The following is a 25,254-nucleotide window of genomic DNA, read 5'->3' on the forward strand; positions in this document are numbered from 1 at the left end:
TTGGAATTTTTGTTTGTTGTGTGACGAAAGAGGATTTTTCACTTTTAAATTTTTTGTGCCTATTGTTAAAATTGAAAGAATTACTTTCAATTTTAAATAGAAATAAATCATCTTCTTGCAATATTGTTAATTATATATATTCACGTTATCCTAATATTAAATTTATCGAATATACACTACCGAGCATAAAATTAGTGTCACCCACCCCGTAATTTGAATTTATTTTAGAAATTATTATTCTGTTTTAACTATTTTCGGTTGTAACATAATTTACTAACGGATTGCTTAAAGAAAACAACGTTTTTGTCGTTTAAAGTTTATTAAAAATAATGGAAATGAAGAATTTTCCTTTGATATACTAAATATTGAAAAGGGACAATTTTAATTTGATGTGCTTTTTGTTGAAAAAAAGAAATTTTAAGAACTTCAATAGCGAGTATTCCCTCCTCTGGCAGTGATAACAGCTTGCAAACGACGAGGCATGCTTTGGATCAGATTTTGGATCATATTCTGCGGAAGATTATTCCATTCTTGCACCAATATGTCGCGAAGCTCTCTCGAATTTCTGGGGCCGGCACATGACTCCGTAAACGTCTCTTCATCTCATCCCAAACATGGTCTATGGGATTGATATCTGGACTGCGAGCAGGCCAAACAAATCGTGTGATTTGAACCTCGTCAAGATACTCAGTAACTATCCTAGCAGTGTGGGGCCGTGCATTATCATGCATAAATGTTGCGTCGTCTCCAAGAATAACCATAAACGGTAAAACATGGTCTTCCAGAATCTGTGTCAGGTACCTATGCGCTGTCAATGTCCCATTCTCGATAAAGACTAACTCCGTGCAAGCATCAAACGATATGCCTCCCCATGCCATAACTGACCCTCCACCAAATGGAAGACGCTCGGCAACACATGCTTGAGCATATCTCTCGCCTGGACGTCGCCACACTCTTACACGTTTGTCTGAGCCCGTAAGACAGAATCTCGATTCATCGGAAAACAATACACGACTCCAATCCTGCTTTGTCCAAGCCAAGTGTTCTCGTGCAAAATTCAATCTGGCAATTCGGTGTTCACGGGAAAGCGGCGGTCCAGTTACTCTAGTTCGAGAAGATAAACCAGCAGCATGAAGTCGTCTCCTAACTGTCCATTCACTTATGTTTACATTTCTCACTTCTTGCAGATGATTTCGAAGAGAAACTGCCGTGACCGTTCGGTTTCTCAAAGCACTAGAAACGACAAAGCGGTCATCTCTAGCTGTTGTAATCCTGCCTCGACCTGAACCAGGTCTTCAAGTAAGCAGACCGGTCTCTTCGTACCGTTGCCATACTCGTTGCACACTCGAGAGACTTACACCAACGTTTCTCGCAGTTTCGGGCTGACCGTGGCCATCTTCTAACGCCGCCACAACAGAATTTATGCTCATTGCAATACACTGACAGCGATAACAATACACAAACAATTTACAATTGACGTTAAAACCATAGAAACAAAAACTGTGCTGATAACGGTTTTTAGGAATTAGGCTAAGGGGCCTTTTTTATCTCAAACGCTTGTCGAAACAACAACGACAACAATTTTTTTTTCAAGAAATCCATTAGTAAACTATGTTACAACCGAAAATAGTTAAAACAGAATAATAATTTCTAAAATAAATTCAAATTACGGGGTGACCCTAATTTTATGCTCGGTAGTGTATATTGCAATAACACAAATCTAATGTCAATAATTCTAGTTGCGCTATAATTTTGAATAAGAGTATATTACTTGCCTTTCTGAAGAGCAGAATAAGAAGTAGTACTTCAGTTCTTCATTATGAGCTTTTTAAACCTAGCGAAATGGTTGTTCTCTTCTTTGGATTATTTTACGTATCTTGGCTTCCTCTACAATTTTTCTCCATTTTTTCTGACCATGCTTCCTAATATCACCATGTGTCTATATCTATTCGTCTGACCGTTGGTCGGCGTACCATTAGTCTTCTTGAAATTTTTGTCATTATTTTATATACGGCACAAATACTAAGATATATGCCTCATATATCTTAGTATTTGTGCCTTGAAAAAACCTAACAAATTCTTCTCCATTTATGATGCTTATTATTTCGTAATTCATTAGGTTTCTGGTTTCACAATTACGTAAGTTTATTGGATATGTGATTATTCTTAAAATTTCCCTCCCTCCCGATCTTCCCTCATCTTTCTGTATTTGAAATACAATTGTTTTGCATTCACATATAACCACTGACACTGGTCTATTTGCTGCTCTGTAGATGTCGAGTAGTGTTTTTGGTATTTTACTTTATTATAAGTAATTTTTGATATTTTCTTCTTCATCTTCAAGTGCCCTCTCCGCTACGGAGTTTGGCAATCATCATTGCTATTCGTATCTTTGAAGCTGTTGCTCTAAATGATTGGTTAAATGTGCACTGGAACCAGTCTCTTAAATTGCGCAGCCAAGATATACGTCGTCTCCCCACGCTTCGTTTGCCCTGAATCTTTCCTTGGATAATTAACTGGAGCAATTGGTACTTTTTCCCTTTCATCACACGACCAAGATATTCCAACTTTCTTTTCTTGATGGTGATCAACAGCTCCCGTTTTTTGTTCATTCTTCGAAGAACTACACTATTTGTTATTTTGTCTGTCCATGGTATTTGTCCAAGGTATATTTGATATTTTCATTAGTCATTATCTAACATGAGTAGATATTTGAAGTGTTGAACTGTTTAAAATACGTTGTCTGCATTTCTTTTTATATAATACCTTTAACTTTTCTGGAGCAGAATAGGTAGTTTCTTTTCTGTTGGTCCTACTGGTTTAACTGGAAGCGAATGAGCGGATCACTCTGTGATCAAAAAATCGGGGAAGGGCTGAAAGGAAAGATATACAAGAGTGTGGTGAGGCTTGCGGTGGTGCAGTGTGGCCGGTAAAGAAGGTTCGGGAAAAGAAGATGGACGTAGCTGGCATGAAAATGTTACGGTGGATGTTAGATAAGACTAGAGGAGATAAGATCAGGAACGACGTGATTAGAAAGAGAGCCTGAGGTGACTATAATCAAAATATTCAATAACAAAGAGTGCAATGGTTTTGTCAGGTCAGACGTAGAAATGAAAACTACGTGGGATGAAGGAAAGAGCTGTTAGTTAATGGATAGAGAGGTAGAGGAAATCCGAGGAGAAGATGGAGGGACTGTGTGGCAGAGGATTTGAGAGAGAAAGGTTTAGGTGAAGAAGACACGATGGACAGAAATGAGTGGTGAAGAATAGTAAGGAACGGCGACCCCTGAAAAGGGAAAAGTTGAGAAAGAAGAAGAAGGTAGGTTTTTGTTAACAACTTCTACAATCTGTACTTTAGGCAATATATGTTGGATTTGACTATTGACAACGGTCTTGTAAGTAGCAGTACAGTGAGTCAAGTGCTTTGCAACAAAATTTCTTAGGAACAAAAGAATTTTAACTTTGCATTGGTATACATTTAGATATTTCTCCTCTTATTAAATAACTATTTCTTTTATTGTGCATCTTCAGTATTTATTTATCTGGTCATATTAAATGAATGATTAAAAATTATTCAAACTGTTTATCGTCTTCTTTATTTTGTTACATCTTACTCCCCCAATAGTATTTTTTAAATGCATTAAAATACTTTGACAATCAATCAATATACAATCAATCAAAACGATTTTCAAATTTCAAAGATAAAAACCTTGTAAGTTAATAATTTTTTAGCAGATTAAATACTGCTTAAGTTGCAGATTTTTATCCACGTCAAGGTTTTTAACTTTAAAACTAAACCGCATGTCGTATGTTAATATATTCTAATAACGATGTAATTGTTTAATTATACAGAACGATCAACTGAAGGAAGCGTTAGAGGCTGAACGCAAAGGCATGGGAAAATATTTAATTCAAGGAAGACAATTGAATGATGATCTATATTGTATGGAAAAGCAGGTATGTACATGCATTGTTTAGGTATAGTTGTTATCGAACGCGTGCATGCACGAATACCGATTCTGAATCATCCAGCGGACCAGCAGCGGTCACGCTGATGTGATGACGAGAATAGTAATTTAGCATTGTTTGTTGTCAGATTTATTTGTTGTCAGTCGATGCATACAGTGAAAACATAAATTGTGCCCATTGTACGATACAATAAAAATAAATGATAATGATTAAATGAGATAATAAAACATAAAAATAAGGCGGTCAGTCCATCCCCAATACTGTTAAACTTTGTATTCAATCAATGATTGACGAACATTTTTTTGGAAATATTGAAAACTACTGATTAAAAAAAATCAACATTACGATAACTATTTCGAAGGAAATTTTAATCTATTCGATTAGAAATTTTTGTCTTTTAGTCACGTTGATGATTTCTGTGTATTTTTTTGTCTGGGTTCTAGATTTCGCCTATAGAATTTTTGCCCTTACACGATTTTTATGTATGTCCATGATGTTAATAATGGTCGATACGGTGTTCTGATGGTGAGATTGCCCTATGCTCTTTTGTCTTTCACCCGCTTGACTCTTATTATATCATAACAAAAAATGTGAAGTAAGGCACTGCCTTATTAACATATTTTAAAATAACTGTGGTTTGTTTCTGATCCACTCTCTGGCAGGAAGAACGAACAGCGCTATATTTTTGATAAAACTATTTTCTATTTTTTATTGTAGATCTTGTCAATTATTTGCACGGTTTGTGTTTTCAGGTTTGCGGAAAACCTTTGTTTCAAGAGAATTAAATGTAAACATCAGTAAAAGAAATTCAGCATCTTTCACAGATACTATTAATAGAATAATAATTGGAACTTTTAATCCGAGATCTGCTTCACATTCCTATTAAATGTCAAGTCAAGCTGATCATTATATTAGGAAAATACCAACTTCGTTTAAATATTCCCTAAAATGGCGAGCGGCATGAGGTTGTCTATCGGCATGCATTAGTGTACAGTTTTCGCCAATAAAACGATATATCGAAGAACTCAGCAGCTAATTAAGCGCGAATAAACTTGTTTTTTACCTACAGAATAATATCAATGTTACATATGTGGATATAATGCAATTAGAATATATCAGATCTGTATTTCTATGTATTAATATCGTAAAGGAACTATACACACACACAAGGTTTCAAGACTCTACGTCCCCTTTATCCCGCTTATCTGTAACTTTAGTGTCGTTTGACCTACTATAATAGTGTTTTTCCTTGAACTTAGAGGAATCTATGTACCAAGCTTTAAGATTTATAGCACAAAATCTTGATTTATACAAGCAAAATTATTATACATACTTATGATAATCAATAAACAGAAACGTCATAGTAAAGTTCGTAACCTTTTTGTAACATTGTATTAAAGGTAGGGCGATAACTTTAATACTATTAATGTTATCACGTGATCAATCATGTTAATGAGAGATTTTCTTGTACTATCTGGAATATGTTCAATCTGGAAGACATTTCATAATCAAAACTATCTTCACGTGTCGTAGTTAATCGTTGGCCAAATTTAAAAAAAAAAAAAGAATGAAAAATTATTAAAAGGGAGATTTAGAACATAAAAACTATAATGGTATTTTTTCCTTTTTTCATCCCGGCGAGTCAATTTCTTTAAACGTTTTTTTGAGATTTTTATTTAGAACAAATACAAAAGTAGACAGATATACTAAATTATTATACAAAATATACCTGCAGGCAACAACCACTGCCAGATTACATACTAACAGTAATCGCATAAAAATAGAACGGGGGGTTAGACAAGGAGACCCAATGTCACCTAAACTTTTTAATACGGTGCTAGAACATGCTTTTAAGAATTTGAATTGGATGACAAAGGGAATAAAAATAGATGGAGAATATCTAAACAACTTACGTTTCGCCGATGATATAATTATAATAGCTGAAGATCTAGGTATGGCAAGAGAGATGGTACAGGAACTCGTTGTGGCTGCATAAAGTGTAGGTTTAAATATAAATATCTCGAAAACAAAAATCATGACCAATTTGGTACCCAACCAGAACATCAGTATTGTTGGGAAAGAAAAAGAAATCGTAGATAGATATAAATACCTGGGACATGAAATTATGATTGGCAGGGATAACCAGACTCATGAACTGAAGAGAAGAATCGACCTTTGGTGGGCAGCATTTGGAAAACTAAGAGAAACTTTTAAAAGTGAGCTGCCCACATGCCTAAAGAGAAAGGTATTTGATCAGTGCGTCCTCCCAGTCTTGACGTACGGAGCAGAAACACTTACCTTAACAAAAGCAGCAGCTACCAAACTGAGAGTCACGCAGAGAAGAATGGAGCAGTTCATGTTAGGAATAACTCTGCGAGACAGAATAACCAACGAAGACATCAGGAGAAGAACCGGAGTGACTGACATCATCGAGAAGATAGCCAGACTAAAATGGAGATGGGCAGGACACATAGCCAGAATGACATATGGGCGATGGACAAAGAGGTTATTGGAATGGAGGCCAAGGGAAGACAAGAGAAACGTCGGTCGACCACCTACAAGATGGTCTGACGATTTAAGAAGACTCAATAAAAACTGGATGACAGCTTCGCAAGATAGACGGGGTTGGAAACATGGGCAAGAGGCCTATGTTCAGCAGTGGACTCTCGAGGCTGGATGATGATGATGACAAAAGTAGATAACCTAGGCCACGTGAGGAGAGTACCAAAATATGAAATTTTTTGAAACTCATTGAAATACAGGAAAATATTCAAGGTAGAAGAGCTCTGACCGAAGGCAGAATTCTTGTAGGAAGACAGCACTCTAAGAAGATAAGTAAATAAGTAAATAAGTAAAATAAATAACAACATCAAATGTATGTTGCAGAATTGAGAAGTCTTATATGAATGATGGCTGCGACAAAAAAATATTAATTAGTGGGAGTCCAGGTAAAAATTATAATGGGTACAGAATGTTAATGTCGTATCACGTCATGTTATAGAGATAATCACTCCTGAAAATAAAAAATGATGGAGTATTAAGTCACAGTAAGAAGTAGTAAAGATAGAAATAGGGCTTTTCTTAAAAACACGTGGGGAGATATTTAATCAGGGAAGCCGACTTTAAACTAAACGAACAAACTTTCATACGGTATTAATGGATTTGGAAAAAGCATGTTGGTCTATATAGGTAGGTACAGTACTTCAAAATATGTTGAATGAGAAAAGAGACTTACATCTGAGTTAGTTGTTACGTGAGACCTTGATAATTTCGTATAAAATTTACGTTAAAATAAAATGGCATAGGTGAATCATCTAACGAGCATCTTTTGTTACAAGGAATTACTCTACTAGGAAAACTTATTCCGTGCCCGTTGGATGTCTTTTTAAACTGTTAAGTATTTTTGACCGATCAAAGCACTGTTACAGCGTACCATTATATGTAGTTTTAAACTAAACGAGTCAGAACTTCGTGATCATACCATTGATTTAATTAATTATTGGATGTTTGAATGTATACATAACATTGCAACAATTAAGTATCTAAATTAAAATAAGAAATGGTCGAATGCTCGAATATATGAACTTGACAAATAAAGGCAGATATCGAGCACGGTTTTTTATTAAATCTTGCCCAAGTACTTTCACTCTCAGATCATCTTCAGGGGCATCTGAAATAAGCCAAGAAACGTTTTTTCAAGTGAGAGAAAATTGGATAACTTGTTCCGCTTTATTAGGTAATCCCGGTGGTTGAAAATGATGCTGATTATGTAGTAACAGTAGAAGTAACAAATGACATTGGTTCAAATTTGAAAGAACAAAGCGATTCAGCTTCTGAGATATCAGAAAATGAAGTTTAAAGGCAGCCAGGTTAGAGCAGTGCACAAGAAATTCACCAAAATTTTTACTCATTTATGAGTTGGAAGAAATACGACCAGAACTTGCAGCAGCTTTGATCAATAAAACCCCATTTGATTATTTTTTTACATTTCAGTTGCAGATAAGGATATTATTTAGACCATGGTTCACCAATCAAAACTTTATGCTACTCAAGTACTAACTTTTAGAGAGAATGTACCAGAAGGTTCCAGATTACATCGGTGGACTCCAACTACGACTACTGAGATGTATAAGTTTTTAGGCCTCATAAGATACATGGGGTTGGTACATATGCCCACAATACGTCATTACTGGAGTCGAAATACATTATATAGTAGCTTTGTACCAAAGTTGATAAGTCGAAATCGGTTTGAGCTATGGATGCAGGTTTGGCATTTTACAGATAATACAATGTGTCCATCAGGTGATCGCACATTTAAAATTCAGCCTCTTGTTGATACACTTGTAAAAAATATCAAAAGTTGTATACGCCAGGAAATACATTCTGCATAGATGAATCGCTTATTGCATTTCAAGGGCGCTTCATATTTAAGCAATACTCACTGCTTAAAACCCACAAATATGGAATAACAGTGTTTAAACTGTACTCTGGGTATACATCGAACATGAAGATTTATTGCGGAAAAGAACAAGACGCAGGAGCAAGTGTTCCTACAAATGTTGTAATGACTCTTTCTAAACAATTTTTGAATGCAGGAAGGACATTTTTACCGACACAGTTACCGACAATTATTATACAAGTTTAGATCTAACAAAAAAATTGTTAGATTGAAAAACACACCTCTTTTGTACACTTCGATCAAATCGACGCGGTAATCCAAAAGAAGTTACATATAAAATGCTAAAACGTGGAGAAAATGGCATCCTATAATTCAGCTGTGAGAAAGAGTATAAAGTGGTACCGCAAAGTTAAAATTGAAGTACTGTTTGGTACTACGATGGTAAATTCGCACAATATTTACAAAATTATTAATAATTCCCGTAAATCAATTACTGAGTTTCGCGAAAAAGTGTACAAAGAAATATTTTTTTATGAAAAAGAAGACAAAGAAAATGTGGTAACACCTAAAAAGAAAGCTAAAATCTAAAGAAAAGAAGAGCGTTTTATTTTGCTAAACAGAAAGTATTGGAAGTATTAAAAGAAAACAAGAAACTATTGGAAAGGATGTTACCAGAAAAAAATAGAAGAAAAAATATTCAAAATTAACGTAAAAAAAGTTTTCTGTAAAGATTGTGACCAACATGTGTGCATTGAATGTTTCAATCAGTCACAAATGAATTTAGTTATTTTATATTATTTTGTTTTACAATTAAATATTTATTTCTGTAGTTTTTCTAAATATACATACATTTGCATAAAAAATTATTGTTTTATTGTTTGGATAAAAAAAAACAACAGATAAACTCTTATACCTAAGCCTAAGCTGTACGCCTAGAGGTCCATTGGATTCGATAATATCAATAAAATTGTCGGTTCCTTGGCCCAAGAAAAAAAAAAACTGAAAGCATAAAAAAACCGCTCTGGCCCGGTGCAATTGTATAAGATCGGTCCCTAGGGACCGCCATGGCGGGTAATTTGTTAACTACGTTATAAACGTAGTGATCTTCCACTGGGATATTAGACTAATATGTTATTAGAAGAGGGCTATTAATGATACATCAAAGTCAAGAGCAGAAGTGAATGTGGCTATGACGCATTCGATCTAGAGAAATGTTTTAGAAGCAGGATGCCATATAAACTTATCTTTGAAAAATTAGTGAAGCTGACCTGTTACCGTAAATACTAAAAGAAAAGGTTTTAAAAAATAACGAAAAGAAAAAAAATAAAGGTTTTAAATTAATGGCGCTTATGTAAATAGTACGACGACATTCGACATTTTTACTTTTTATTCTTGTGGACGCAATAAATTGTCATACCTATTCTACTTTGTCCGTAACCTTAGACCCCCGAATCGTTTTCACAGAAAGTAAAAATTCACATTATGTAAATTTATTTAAAATAATCACATTTTTATATTGTTTTGTGTAATATTATATAAACTTGTTTAATCTCTCTAATTTATTATGAGTTTCACGGAATTACAATAAAAGAAATTCAACTAAATGTGGCAACAATGATCTAATGTCGAAATCACGGAATGCAACGCATCAATATTAAAAATGGCAATGTGACAATTCAGGTTATCAACTTGCTGATTTGGTTTTTAATTGTTCAGCTTTCACGGTGTAACACTTTTTGATAGTTTTAATGCTCAAATAGACATAACAGGAAAACGTACACACATTATCACAACACTGGTTAATTTTTTAATTTCTTCTCAGTATTAATTGAGATTACGTTTCATTACCAAACTGGTGTAGGGTAAACCAATATGGATATACGGGTCAGGTACTTTCCTACAGCGCAGATGGTGCTTCGAAAACAAATATTTAAAAGTTTAAGACTGATTACGATTACATACACTGTGCTGATTTCAAGTTTCCATTTTCTGGGTGTTTTGTTAATTACATTTCCATTATTCATTTTCTTTAGTTTTTCTTAATTACATTTCTTTTACTACATGTGATATACTTATATAGTTATTTTCATATACTTTTGTATGTAGATAGTTACCAAAATAAGAAAATTTCTATATTTAATATAAAAGATGTCTAAAAATTTTATTTCGAGAATTTACATTTTTCACACAATTTTTTTACTTTTTCATAATTCATACCATTTCCATATGATTTTAAAATCTAGATTTTAATAAATGGCAACCGCTAACTAATTTAATAACCATTGTATTTTAAACAACAAATATGCATATGTTAGTTATAAAGGAGTTGTGTCACTATTCTTAGAGATATGTTTATAGTAAGTTATATATAAACGATTTGTATAGTATTTGAAGATTACCAATAAATTGTTTTAAAATTTGCGAATCTAAACGGGTTGGCTTTCCTAATGACTTTTCTTCCTCTATTTTGTGTCTTGGGTCACACCAGTATGTTAATGAAGATTCACTTTTTTCTTACGGTGTGTTACAAAGGCCGTATTTTCCTTAGCCAATCGACACAATTTTTGTCCTCTTGTGTAGTGGAATCTATGATATTTCTAAGTTTAAAGTTTAAAAAATCGATTGACTGACATGTTTTCATCTATTAGAGAAAATAACAAAGTTTGGCTCCCAGTAAAAAAATAAATATATATTTTCTATTTGTAAATTAAGTTTATTTTAACTAAATACAGCGAATTAAGTCTACATATTTAAGGTTTATAATGTATTTTTACAGAACAGAAAAAGGTCCGTGATGAAGGACGTAAATTTGATTTTGCACGTGCATAAACCTTTGGACTGTTTCTAAGTCGATCTCACGAAATTTTTGCAAAATTCTTCGCCTTAGCTGGTCTTCATTTTGAGCTTCCCAGTCACTGTTATACACCATTTCACTCCAAACAGCCGAAAACTCTTGTACAGGCCTCGCCTGAGGCATATTTGGAGGGTTGTCGCGCTTGGGAACAAAATTTATATTTTGAGCAGTTAACCAACCTGTCGTTCTCCTGGCGTGATGACATGACGCTAGGTCGAGCCAAAATATGATTTCATCATTGGGGTGATGAGTATTTATAAATTGAACAAGCTTTGTAAGACACCTCTCAACGTAGCTGTCAGCATTGAGAGCTTCACCGCGAACACGCCCAACAAACGGCTGTGAAACACCAGCTTCTGAGATGGCACACCATACCAAAAATTTATCGGCAATTTTCACTTTTCCCTTAAACCTAACTTCGTCCGGTGTATCTTGTACATTGCGTGTATAAAATCCGTCGTAGCCCTTCATTTTGGAATTGGATAAAGTAAAATACTTTTCATCATCAATAATGAGAATTTTACCAGGAAAATGAATACGTCTCAATGCATGGCAACATCTAGGAATTTTTTCTAACTGGGCTGGTGTGTACTTAGGAGCTATTTTATATATTTTTAAATTATTTCTAGAAATTGTTCTACTTACAGTCATTCCTGAAACATTACATCTTCGATCAACATTTCGCAAAGACTTTCCTAATTGGTTCTCCATACTCTGAATTAATCTCTGTTCCCGAGCAGGAGTTAAAACTCTTGGTCTTCCACTTTTGGGCAAATTAAGGCATGGTATACCATTTTCGCACTCTTTAATTGTCTGGTAAATCGTTGACACAGCAATATTTTGAGCACTAAAAATTCTTACAATAAACAAAACTGACATTGTTTGTATCGTTTAAGTTGTTTACTAACTTTGGTTTCCAATGGCAACTTGATCCAATGTGTCGTACCAATAATAAAAAATTAATTAAAATCCTTTGTAAAAGGTATATATTTAAAAACCCAAACGGGCTGTGTTAGACAAAACGTTTTCGGAATACATCATTCCATCATCGGTGTCTAGGAGTACATGCTACGCCATGTTACCTAATCCAACGGTAACTTTAACATCATAAGTATTTATAAGATATAATGTCGAACAAATGTAACTTATTATTTGTTGACGGATTTTTACCCATATATTTAGTGGCTACATTCATGTACTCCTAGACACCGATGATGGAATGATGTATTCCGAAAACGTTTTGTCTAACACAGCCCGTTTGGGTTTTTAAATATATACCTTTTACAAAGGATTTTAATTAATTTTTTAATATATGGTATACAGCCAAATACAGGAACGTAGATTCCTTGTGGGTACCAATAATACTTTTAAATCAAAAATTTCCGAAAACTTTAGGCACATACGTTACTTGCGCACTTTTGGATACTCCCATAATTATAAGGATTCCAACAAATGTTCTCAGTTCAGATAGGTTTGTTGCTGGAAAGTTTGGTACAAAATTTTAAATGGAATACAAATTTGTTTTTCTGCACAGGACTCCAGTAACTCATTTGCACTCAGTGACTAAAAAACTATTATTTGCAAAGTGCGAGGATTATGGGAAAACTGGATTATGGTTAGCATTTCATAAATTCCTTTTATCCACTTTACACCCTTTTTCCCTGTGAGATTTTGAGAATTCAAATATTCAGTCGCAAACTCATGGGCCGTCTGGCAAGATGCAACGTCCGATTATTTGGGCTTTGCTCTTGAACTTGTAAACGTTGTCATAAGTTTTATTTCATCAGGAACAAAACGAGTGGCACAGAAAACAGTTCATTTAAAAAAATATAGTTGTAATAAAATTTTATGTAATGCAGTGTCAACATTTGAATTCTTTTTACCTCTTGTGAGCGTTTCACCAGTCAGTGTCACTTCGTTCCAGTCATCATCTTCTTCTAACCCCGATTTCTCTAATTCTGGATCATCTCCATTGAGAATTTCAAACAGCTTACTTTTCATATCTTCCAGTATTTACCAGTCATGATATTTTGGTAACTTCATTAACCTCATTTTGGTAACTACTTATTATCTGTTTGCATTTTTTTAGATACTGTTACGATAAAAATCCTGGCCTAAAAATAACTGTAAAATATATGATGACTAATATTCTGTTTTGTTGTAGAAATTTCGCCGGAGGTTCTAGATTCAAATTATGGTGAATTCTCTAACTAGATGCTTCTCGATTTTTCGATGCAAGACAATGCGATCTTTCGATGCTGTTCTAGTATATCAGGATTTCGTATATAAATACAACATTTTTATATGGAGGGCCAGTTAATACTCAAGACCCGCGCTCGCGAATTTGTACGTACGGATATAATAAATTATTGTCAGATAAGTTAATATAAATAAAGAAATAAATTAAATCCGTAAGTGTTATAAATATTGAACCTTTTAATAAATTCACAACAAATGGTGTCAGGTGTGGGGTGGAACATAAATTAGACTTATAATAATAATACAAGTGAATATAAAATAAATTGTGAAAATGGCTACGATTTATGAGCTGACAGTGACTAATTTAAGAAGACATCTTGAAGACAGAGAATTAGCTTCCACCGGAAAAAAGGCTGAGTTAGTCCAACGACTAAAGAACGCTTTGCTAGAAGAAGGACTAGATCCAGAGACTTATATATTTGAAGACAAACATGATGCTGTCATCTCGTCGATTTCGAAATTGGAGAACAAAGTTTCTGACGATATTTCGAAAGTTTCTTCTGATGTAGCCAAAGTTTCTGGTGATGTAGCCAAAGTTTCCGGCGACATCGCATCATTGGAGAACAAAGTATCCGGCGACATCGCTTCTTTAGAAAGCAAAGTTTCTAACGAGATTTCTTCTCTGGAAAGCAAAGTCTCTGCTAACATCTCTTCGGAAATCTCTAAAGTCACTTCTGAGATGTCTGCCCTGGACGATAGAATATCTTCGTTAAAAAACCAAGTTGCTGCCGATATGTTGGCCTTCGAAGAAAAGATATGGAAAGAGATGGAAAAGAAGATGGAGGAAACCGGGACAGCAGAGAGAGGAAACAATCCAATTACAGTGGAGACAAAAGAAGACGAGACGAAATGTAAGTTGGAAACACGACCGAAATTTGAAGGAAGTGGAGGTTCTGTCCATGTGAAAGTCCCAACTTTCGACGGAAAATCATCATGCAACAACTACATGAAACAGTTCGAATCAGCCGCAAGAGCAAATGGATGGTCTGAAAAAGAAAAGGCTGTAAACCTGACTATCGCTCTTCGAGGAGATGCCTTAGATGTGCTTCAGACCATAGCCGTAGAGGAGACCGATGATTTCGAACAACTGAAGAAGAGGTTAAATATGCGATATGGCCACGAACATTTGGAGCATGTATATCAGTCACAGCTTAAAAATCGTAGACAGAAGAAAGATGAGGCTCTTCAAGAATATGAGGTAGATATTGCCAGATTAGTACGATATGCTTATCCAACAGCTCCCGAAGACATGATGGAAAAATTGGCCGTTCAAACGTTTATTGATGGTCTTCGTGATCATGAAATGCAGAGAACACTGCGATTAGCCCGTCACAAGACGCTGGTTGATGTCTTATCCGCCGCCCTCGAATACGAGTCAGCTACGCAGGCCTCTGGCGGGTACAGTAAAGTTAGGACTGTAAAAGAGGAAGGAGATGAAGATAAACTTGACCAGCTCTTTAATTTGATGAAAAGCATGACATGCAAGAAAAAGAAGACCATAAAATCAAGAAACTCACCATCAGGAAAACCAGAACGAGTCAACCTTAGGGGGGCAGCTTCGACCCGGAACTCTTCCAAAGACCCTCTTATACTAATAGCTTCTTTGAAATGTCGTGAAGATAGTGTATATGTAGATGGAGACATAAATGGTAAAAAGCATACGTTGTTGGTGGATACCGGAGCGACCAGAACCATTATACGCCCGACAGTTATAAACAGCCGAAAGAAACTGTTACCAACGAGGTTGCGACTTCGGACCGCTACAGGTGAAAATGCTAACATTCATGGAGAAATCATGGTACAATTGGGAATTGGAGCAGAAAAGTTCGTCCATACTGTTATAGTTGCTGACATCGAAGAGGATGTTATATTAGGAATGGACGTAATGAATATGCATGGATTCCAATTGGATTTTAAGAATAAGGTAATCAAAGTTGGCAACGAAGAGGTATTTCTCCATCCACATAATGACAACACTGTGCAAGCAGCCATTACAGAAGATACAGTCGTGCCTGCGAGAAGCGAAACGATCATAGTAGCGCGACTACAGGGAATTGTAGACGAAGGGACACCTGTTATGATGGAGCCTTGGAACCACGACGATGAGGTTGGCCGTGGAATCATAATTGGAAAGGAATTGGTGACTTCGGCCAAAGAAATTCCTGTGAGACTTATCAATGTCAACGACTACCCAGTGACCATCAAGAAAGAGACAAAGGTAGGAACTTGTGTACCTGTGACATCCATAATCCGTCAGGCGACAACATCTGATAATTCCAACGACAAATTCGACCAAATGGTTGCAGTTGCAGGACAGTCTCTAAATCAGATGGAGAAAAGGAAATTAAGGGAATTTCTTCGGCAGTATCGTGATATTTTCGTACCGAAAGGAGGAAAGACGGGAAGAACTACCGTTGTTAAGCATAAAATTGATACTGGTAATGCTAAGCCAATTCGTCAAACAGCTCGACGATTACCACAGGCGAAGAGAGAGGAAGCTGAAACGATTGTTCAGGAAATGAAGAAAGACGGGGTGATAGAACCTTCTACGAGCCCATGGGTCTCTCCGGTGGTCCTGGTTAAGAAGAAAGACGGAACGACGAGGTTCTGTGTGGATTACCGTTTGCTGAACAACGTTACCAAGAAAGATAGTTATCCTCTGCCTCGGATCGATGACACATTGGACACATTGGCTGGAAGTAAATTGTTTTCTACTTTGGATTTGAAGTCTGGATACTGGCAGGTAGAAATGGACCCAGTAGATAAAGAAAAGACAGCCTTCACCACAGGATCTGGATTGTGGCAATTCAACGTTATGCCATTTGGACTCTGTAATGCTCCTGCGACATTTGAGAGGCTTATGGAAAATGTGTTGAGAGGGTTATCTTGGAAAACATGCCTGGTTTATTTGGATGACATAATCGTCTTGGGGGAGACATTCGAAGAACATCTGAAGAATTTAGAAAACGTTTTTAATCGACTTAAAGCTGCCCAATTGATGTTAAACCCCAAGAAGTGCCAGCTATTTCAAGGTAAAGTCAATTATCTGGGTCATATAGTCAGTAAAGAAGGAGTGGCCGTGGATAAGGGAAAAATCGATTCCATTAAGGAATGGCCAAAACCAACTGACAAACATCAGGTGAGAAGTTTTCTTGGACTATGTACTTACTACCGGAGGTTTATTAAGAAGTTTGCAGATATCGCTAAGCCATTAACGCGACTTACGGAGGAAGCAAGAGATTACCGCTGGGATACAGACTGCCAAAATGCCTTTGAGACCTTGAAAAAGCATTTAATAACAGCACCAATTTTAGGGTATCCACTGCCAGAAGGAGAGTTCATCTTAGATACAGATGCAAGTAATGTGGGAATTGGAGGAGTGCTGTCTCAGATTCAAGGAGGACAGGAACGAGTCCTCGGATATTTTAGTAAAGTTCTTTCAAAACCTGAGCGGAATTATTGCGTCACGAGAAGAGAACTTCTGGCAGTAGTGAAATCAGTAGAGCACTTCTATCAATACCTCTATGGAAGAAAGTTTCTAATCCGAACCGACCATGCCGCCCTTAAGTGGTTGATGCAGTTTAAGAATCCAGAGGGTCAGATAGCCAGGTGGATCGAACGACTCCAAGAATACGATTTTAAGATTGAGCACCGGGCCGGAGTTAGCCACAGAAACGCTGATTCTCTTTCCAGAAGGCCATGCTCAGCAGAGTGTTCCCACTGCAACAAAACGGAATCCAAGGAAGCAGCAGTGCTAAGAACGACGATTGTCAACGACGACTGGACGCCTACTAAGATCAGAGAAGAACAAGAGAGAGATCCAGTTATACAGAAAATCCGAAAATGGAAAGAGGAAAACCGTCGACCACCTTGGCAGGAAATATCAAACCTATGCTCAGTAGTTAAGACGTATTGGGCCCAGTGGGACTCATTTATCATCGAAGATGGCTTGCTTAAACGAGTCCTGGAAAATGATGACGGTTCAGAGAAGAGAAGACAGTTGGTGATCCCAAAGAGCAGAATAGCCGAAGTACTTCGTCAGTTACACGACAGTCCATCGGGAGGGCATTTTGGTGTAAGGAAAACCCTTCAGCGAATTCGGGAACGGTTTTATTGGATGAACAGTTCCGACGATGTAAAGGACTGGTGTAAGAAATGTACTATTTGTGCCACGAGTAACGGGCCTTACCGAAAAAGGAGAGCTCCTATGAGACAATATAATGTTGGAAGCCCGTTTGAAAGAATAGCTTTGGACATCGCTGGGCCATTTCCAGAAAGTGAAAATGGAGGCAAGTACATGCTGGTAGTAATGGATTACTTCACTAAGTGGGTCGAGATTTACGCACTTCCAGACCAGAAGGCCGCCACCGTTGCAGATAAGTTGATCCAAGAATATATCAGCCGATTTGGAGTGCCTTTGGAGATCCATAGTGACCAAGGCAGGAACTTCGAAAGCGATCTATTCCAAGGAATATGTGATAGACTAGGCATGAAGAAAACAAGAACTACAGCATATAATCCGCAATCTGATGGTATGGTAGAACGGATGAATAGGACAGTTGGCAAATATTTGACAAAGATGGTGTCCGATCATCAGCGAGACTGGGACCAATACCTTCCGTTCTTCACAATGGCCTACAGATCTGCTGTTAACGAATCAACAGGCCAGACACCAGCGAAAGTCCTATTCGGACGCGAAATGCGACTACCTTGTGATCTAGAGTTTGGGTGTCGACCTGGAGAAGATGTAGCAGGTGAAGATTATGTGATCGAATTACGAAGAAGAATGGACGATGTACATGAGTTGGTCCGTTCCCACCTTCAGATCGCTAGCGACCGAATGAAGAAACGGTACGATACACAAGCCGAAAAGGGTTGCTTTAAGAAGAACGACAAAGTATGGCTGTATAATCCCAAGAAGCGAAAAGGTTGTTCTCCCAAATTGCAGCAGTTTTGGGAAGGTCCATACCTCATTATGGAGAAGATCAACGATGTCATCTACCGAATAAGCAAGATTCCGAAGGGAAAGCCGATGATAGTACACCATAACCGGCTGGCGTCTTTCGAAGGTGACCACGACGTAGATGAAGAAGTGGAAGTAAACCAAGTCCACGATGTGTCTGACCTCACGTTTGAGGAATTCATGGGTGCCTATGGACGTACCGGTAAAGCGAGACATGGTGTTACCACTGAAGAAAAGCAAGATCTACTAGCGCTCCCCGATGACTACTCGCTGGCCCTCACCATCCCGGCCAGTATCAAAGACGCACCAGGGTTGGCATCCGTCTTTCGAAGGAAGTTTGGTCGAGTTGCAGAACTTCAATGCCAGGTGCCAGCTCCCGGTAAAACCTTGAAACTCCAAGATGCATCACGTTACCTTTTCTACCTGGTAACAAAAGACACTGCCCGTGACCAACCTACTTACCGAGATGTATGGGAAGCCTTACTTCAATTGAGAGAGCACGTACTAGAGTCCGACGTGCAAAAGTTAGCCATGCCAAAGTTGGAGTGCCGCCAATTAGATTGGAGGGTTATCCGAAATATGGTGGAGGAGATCTTCAAAGACACCGAAGTCCAGGTGTTAGTCTGTTGCAATCCGCATAGTTACTGGTGCGGAGAGAAAACCGTCCCTTGTCATTTTTATACAACTGGAAGTTGTAAAAGAGGGTCCAGTTGCCGATACCAGCATACAGTTCCGGTTCCAGTCCCGACAAGGTTCCAGGAGGAACCATCTTTTAAGAGGGGGGCAATGTTACGATAAAAATCCTGGCCTAAAAATAACTGTAAAATATATGATGACTAATATTCTGTTTTGTTGTAGAAATTTCGCCGGAGGTTCTAGATTCAAATTATGGTGAATTCTCTAACTAGATGCTTCTCGATTTTTCGATGCAAGACAATGCGATCTTTCGATGCTGTTCTAGTATATCAGGATTTCGTATATAAATACAACATTTTTATATGGAGGGCCAGTTAATACTCAAGACCCGCGCTCGCGAATTTGTACGTACGGATATAATAAATTATTGTCAGATAAGTTAATATAAATAAAGAAATAAATTAAATCCGTAAGTGTTATAAATATTGAACCTTTTAATAAATTCACAACAATACTATTATTTTGTACTTACCTTAGTAACAAACGTTGCTTCAAGAACTTTAAAAAATAAATAATAAGCACGTGACTATCGAAAACATGCCGGGCAAGTGAAAAATATATTTATCATTTGATATTGATGTTTGTACTCCATGCGACATCTATTGGGTTAAATATACATTATATACTGCAGTGTACAACATTACCGAGACATCTATCGGGTTAAATATACATTATATACTGCAGTGTACAACATTACTTATAGCCCAGTAAATGAACGTAAAATACGGCGGTACAACATTTTCCGTGTCACCACCGAATTACATTGAAAAAACTCATATTTAGGTTCTACTTATCCTCCACTTCACTTTTGGACTTATGCCGTTGGCTGCTTTTTATTTTTTAGGGGTGTAAACTACACCTATTAGAAAAAAATCATATAATTAAATTGTAAATTAAAACGGGTAATTGATTACAATGTATCTTTTAATGAAGTGAATTAATGATAATTAACGTTAAAAACAAACATAATTTATGATTTTATCACAGTTTAACCTCTAAATTTCACCCCCTAGATTAGTTATAAAATAAAACAATGTCAGTGAATACCTTGTCTCCACTGATTTGCATGAAAATTGTACTTGTGCCCTTGGTTGCTTTTAATTTTTTAGGAGTAAAAAGGCCCCTGTTAGAAAAAATCATGTAATTGTAAATTCAAGCAATTTGGAATTATTTAGTTATCAGTGACATTAAACTTAGATTTATTTACTGTTTTAATTTTTTAACACATAATTTCTACCGTTATAAAAATAATTTTTTTAATAAAATGTTATGAATTTATGTTATGTCAACTTAAAACACAACGCTTAGGTATGCGTTTGTAAGGATGGGTGATCTTACAATGCTCCAGTATACGCGTTCTGATATCTCCTAAAATATGTGATTGTGACTGGTATGTTAATCATAACTCGGTTAGCTTTTATGCTATCAAGCACTTAATAAACCATTTTGTAAGTTTTTTAAGAGCAATAAGATCATTTAATTATTTTTTAAATCCTTGTTGTAGTTGAAAGGGATTGAACGAGTCACTAATCATGAGAGTATGCAAACTTTGAACAGCAATATCTTAACCACTTTTTGTTTTACAGAAAATAAAAAAAAATGGAATGTTGAGAAAAGCAACACCTATATTTTTTACTTTTGAAGATTTGTCGTATTACTAGTACTTTTTAAGTTATTTTGAACAATAGACATTTTTTTCAAAATTTCAAAAATTTTTCTTATAACTTGAAACCAAATTTATTTAAAGATAACCACTAAAGCGGTTGAACTTACAGATCCTATAATCAATACATAAATAAAGTAAACTGTAAAGTGGTAACAATTAATTTTATTTGGGGTGATTATTAGGGAGTGATTTTCACGATGATTTTACCAATACAAAGGAACAAACTTTATTTTGAGCGTAACTCGCTTTGTGTAAATGCTAGAAATTATATATATTATATATATTATATATATTATATATATATAAAAAAAAAAATTAAATACTTTAAAAAAGTTTTGTAGACTTTTCCCCGACACGTGCTTCTTTTTTTGTTTATTTTACGTTGAAATATGACAAATAAGAACTTACTTTTCATGAGCTACAACTCTTACTCTCAACAATACTTACTTTTTGAGTTATTTGAGAAAAGCCCTCTAAAAACGTGGTGTTTATTTTGAAAAATGAACATTTTCACTCGCAATTAACTCAAAAAGTATTGACTTAATGAAAAAACTCTATAGAATAGAAGTTGCTTAGAATTAGTCAATTTATCCATTTCCTGACTTATATTATATTTAATGTATGTTTTTTAATCCCTGAGAAGAGGTGGCTTTTACCACCTAAGTAAAAGCAACCATGGGCTGAAGTCCAAAAGTTGCTTAGATTTAGTCGATTTTAGTTTATTTTGAACGTATGTTTTTTTACCCTCGAGAAGGGATGGCTGTCACCCCCAATAAAAGTAACCATGAGCTGAAGTCCAAAAGTGAAGTAGAGACTAAGAGGAACCTAAATCTAAATATTCAAGCAAATCCGTCGTGACGAGGAAAATTACACTTCAAACGGTCATTTACTGTAGTATTAGCCACAATGTAAATAGACGTACACCGAGGTGTACATCATGACTTCAAGGGTCAATAAGATATATTGTTTTTAATATAGGTAACTTATTAATTATAAACTAAAACTAAATTATAAAAAGGCATCTTTCATAGTTTCATCTTCGTTTACTCCCTAGATTCCAAGTAGTGTAATTGTGGATCCCAACAGAATTAGATTAAACTTTATTATTATTTCAGAATTATTTCCCACGATATATTTTTACGCCATAAACTTCGTTTGTCGTTTATTTTGACAATGTTTCATTTTATGAAAATATTGTAAGCTTGTTGCTTCTCTTTGTTCCTACTCAATCTACCGACAAAATAACCACAACATGTTTTTAAAACTCTCCAGCATAATTATGTCGAAGTAGAAAAATTATCAACAGAAATTAAAAAGGTATAATAGTTTAAATCATAACGACGTACAAGTATTTGTTAAAAGTTGGTATATTAAAAAAACCGTATTCTTAGAAAGTTCTCTACTTCCTAAAAATAAGTAGAGAACTCCATTCTGTAGTAAATTAACTCGTAAAAAATGATATCTCTTTAAAAGATGTTAAAATACATACTCTTTATAGGTTGAAAATCTGAAACTGATGGAACACTCGAATAGTGCTCTGGCATCTCAATTCCAAAAGGCTGTGCAACACCTTGCAACTTGTAGACTGAAAAAGTGCTCCGTTTGTGCTTACACAAAATCCACCTATCGAAAAATGTCTCCTAATTATCGAAAATATGAGTAAGTATATTTTTTACATTTTCTCCTAATATAGTATAATTTAAAATATATGTTTTACGGTTTTCATTCCATGTTTAACTTTTGGGTGGGCCCGTCCTTTTTGCTGCTATCGAGTTCTTTAGTATTTTGGTCCGATAATTTCTTGATTAGTTAATTTTACAGATGCACATGATTTTATATTTTTTTATAATAACTAAGACAGCTACCATGTTTATCTGGATATTGTTTTTTTTTGTTAGCAAATTTTTGTTTAGGACTCAAGTAATTATCACTCTCTCAAATCTCGTCGGTTTCATCTTCAATTTCCATTGATTTAATAATTTCTTCTAATTGTGCTTGTATTAACATTTCTTTTCGATTTTTAGAAGAATGGTGTAAATTACAATTATCATAAAATATACAAAATAGAAATCAACAAAATCTTGTCTTTTTATACATATAGATATTAATCTTTATACACATTTATATTATAAACAATATAGTTTACAAAACAAAACTTTTAATTTTTCTAAATATATCTATAACGCAATTACTATTTTTCTTGGGAATAAGCTACAATTTAAGTTTAAAATAAGTTTATTGACGTTTCAATTTCCACTTCGGATATAAATATTTCCACTTTGTTAGCGTTGACATATTTCTCGCTCTTAGATGAGCGCCTAGGCCAAAATCCAAAACCAACCAAAAGTCCCAAGTATATTATATTTAACAAATTTTGAAAATTACTAAAATTATTTTTAACAATTTTTACACACACACAATTTATATAATTAAATAAACACAATTTTTAAAGGAAAAAAATTAAAATTTTTAAATTTTGAATAACTTAAATGTGTGGTATTATTATAAAAAAATATTAAGAATTCATTAATTAGCAGATATAAAATTTCATTAACCACTCGCTGTTTTTATTCTTAATTTTTTTTGCTAGCCCGCTCAAGTGCTCTTTTTTGACAATTTATTGGCCAACTGATCTACAAAATACCGGATTTGCTAGATTTTTCAGGTTAAGAGAAAAACTTTTATTTAGATTCAGATCACTCAGCACTTGGTATCACTCTTGGTGAAATGATTATTAACAACGAAACAAACCGTACTTTATCCAATGAGAGGATCTATTGGGATGGATTCCAAGATAAATTAATAAACAAAATTCAACTAAACGTACCACTAGAACGAAACACCAACTTGACAAGGAATTAGAGATATTCAGTCAGGAAATCTAACAGGCAGCATGGAAACATATACCAACAACAAAGAAAATGACGTCTGGTAGAAGCTATCCCGTATAAATCAGAGAAATGCAGACTACAAGAGCACCTGAAGATAAAACCAGACTAAACAGAGCCATTCAAAGGTTGCATGAGAACTCCAAAAACAAAAACATGAATCTATAAACAGATACTTGACAGAGTTATTTATAGGAAATTGAAGACTCACTCTCGAAGGAGACAAGAAGGCCGAAAAAACAATATACCCACTCAGTATATAAAACTCGTATTAGGACATCACGACAATAGATGGACGAGATATAATTAACAAAAAGGCAAGACTTTTGCTATTTCTTTAAAAACCATACCAAACAAAAATCAAACTGGTAACTCCTACGGTAGTTAAAATTTTCCTACTGAAAAGTTGAAGAAGAAAAACAAACAGCTGTTAGTGCTAAAAAAGATCCGGGATACGATTTAATACTGGCGAAATACTTCAAAAAATCTGCTAAAAAATTTGTAATCAAGTTGACATATATTGTAAACGCAGTATTTAGACTAAACCACGTGCCAGATGCTTAGAAGAGGACTGACGGTATCCTGATACGGAAACCAGAGAAACATCTTGGATTTCTTCATTACAGACCAGTTATCACTCCTGCAAATACTATCGAAGTTGTTTGAGAAACTACTCTTTACATTAAGAGAAATTAACTACTCGGAAACGAAAGGAACATTTTAAAAAGAAAAGGAAAGAACTTGACCGCAAATTCAATAAAATGTATTGAACTCCTTGAACGGAAATCTAAACTATCAATATACAGTAGGTTACTGTTATAAAATCAAATTCTAAAACCCGTTTGGATATATGACATACAATTCTAGGGATGTGCAGAAAAGATTAACATGGATCCAACAAGTTCAAAACAAGGTCCTGAGATGCATATTAGATACACCATGGGTTTATAGAACTGATGATCTTCACAGAGAGCTGAAGATGCCCACAGTAAAAGAAGTCAAGAGTTTCACAAAGAAGTACGAAGGGAGACTCCGTCTTGTGCAATAGTCTTAGTTCGAGTGCAATATATTATTGGAAATTTAATATAGAAATAAGTCAGGACAATCTGTGACGCTTTTGTTTTAGAAATAACTAAGACAGGCATACCAATGGGGATTCATTAGATAAGTAGTTATCTTGTAGGATATTTGGTTTGTAAGAAATATCAAATAAAAATTTTAGGTTAGCCAATTATTATTATAAGTAAAAAAAATCTTATCTCATTATTTTTATTTGTAACAATTGAATATCGCCGAGGCAAATTAATTACTTATATAGTAATTACAATAAGGATTTCATGGGAAACTATTATTACCTTTAAGGAAATGAACGAAATTGATAAACGATAAAATACACTGGCATTTAGTGCGTTATACAGATTTGGCCCCTCAAAAGAGTCCTCAAAAGACTCATACATTTGGCAATATTCATTGGATTTTGTGAAAATGCTCACCAGGTCGATTTTTCTTTCGAAGAGGTCATCTTTTAACGATATAGACATCTGTCACTTGTCAGCCCCTC

At 35.3% G+C, this 25,254-nt stretch overlaps 1 protein-coding gene across 1 annotated transcript in view; it reads left to right on the top strand.

Moving 5' to 3' along the window:
- Positions 1–25,254, top strand: part of LOC140443457 (uncharacterized) — a 212,091-nt gene that overhangs the window by 142,453 nt on the left and 44,384 nt on the right. The window contains exons 6-7 of the mRNA XM_072534731.1: positions 3,852–3,956; positions 22,304–22,464. Coding sequence (XP_072390832.1) covers positions 3,852–3,956; positions 22,304–22,464 — 266 coding nt within the window. The remainder of the gene's footprint in view (positions 1–3,851; positions 3,957–22,303; positions 22,465–25,254) is intronic.

Source organism: Diabrotica undecimpunctata, chromosome 6 (genome assembly GCF_040954645.1).
Source record: "Diabrotica undecimpunctata isolate CICGRU chromosome 6, icDiaUnde3, whole genome shotgun sequence".
Lineage (NCBI taxonomy): Eukaryota > Metazoa > Arthropoda > Insecta > Coleoptera > Chrysomelidae > Diabrotica > Diabrotica undecimpunctata.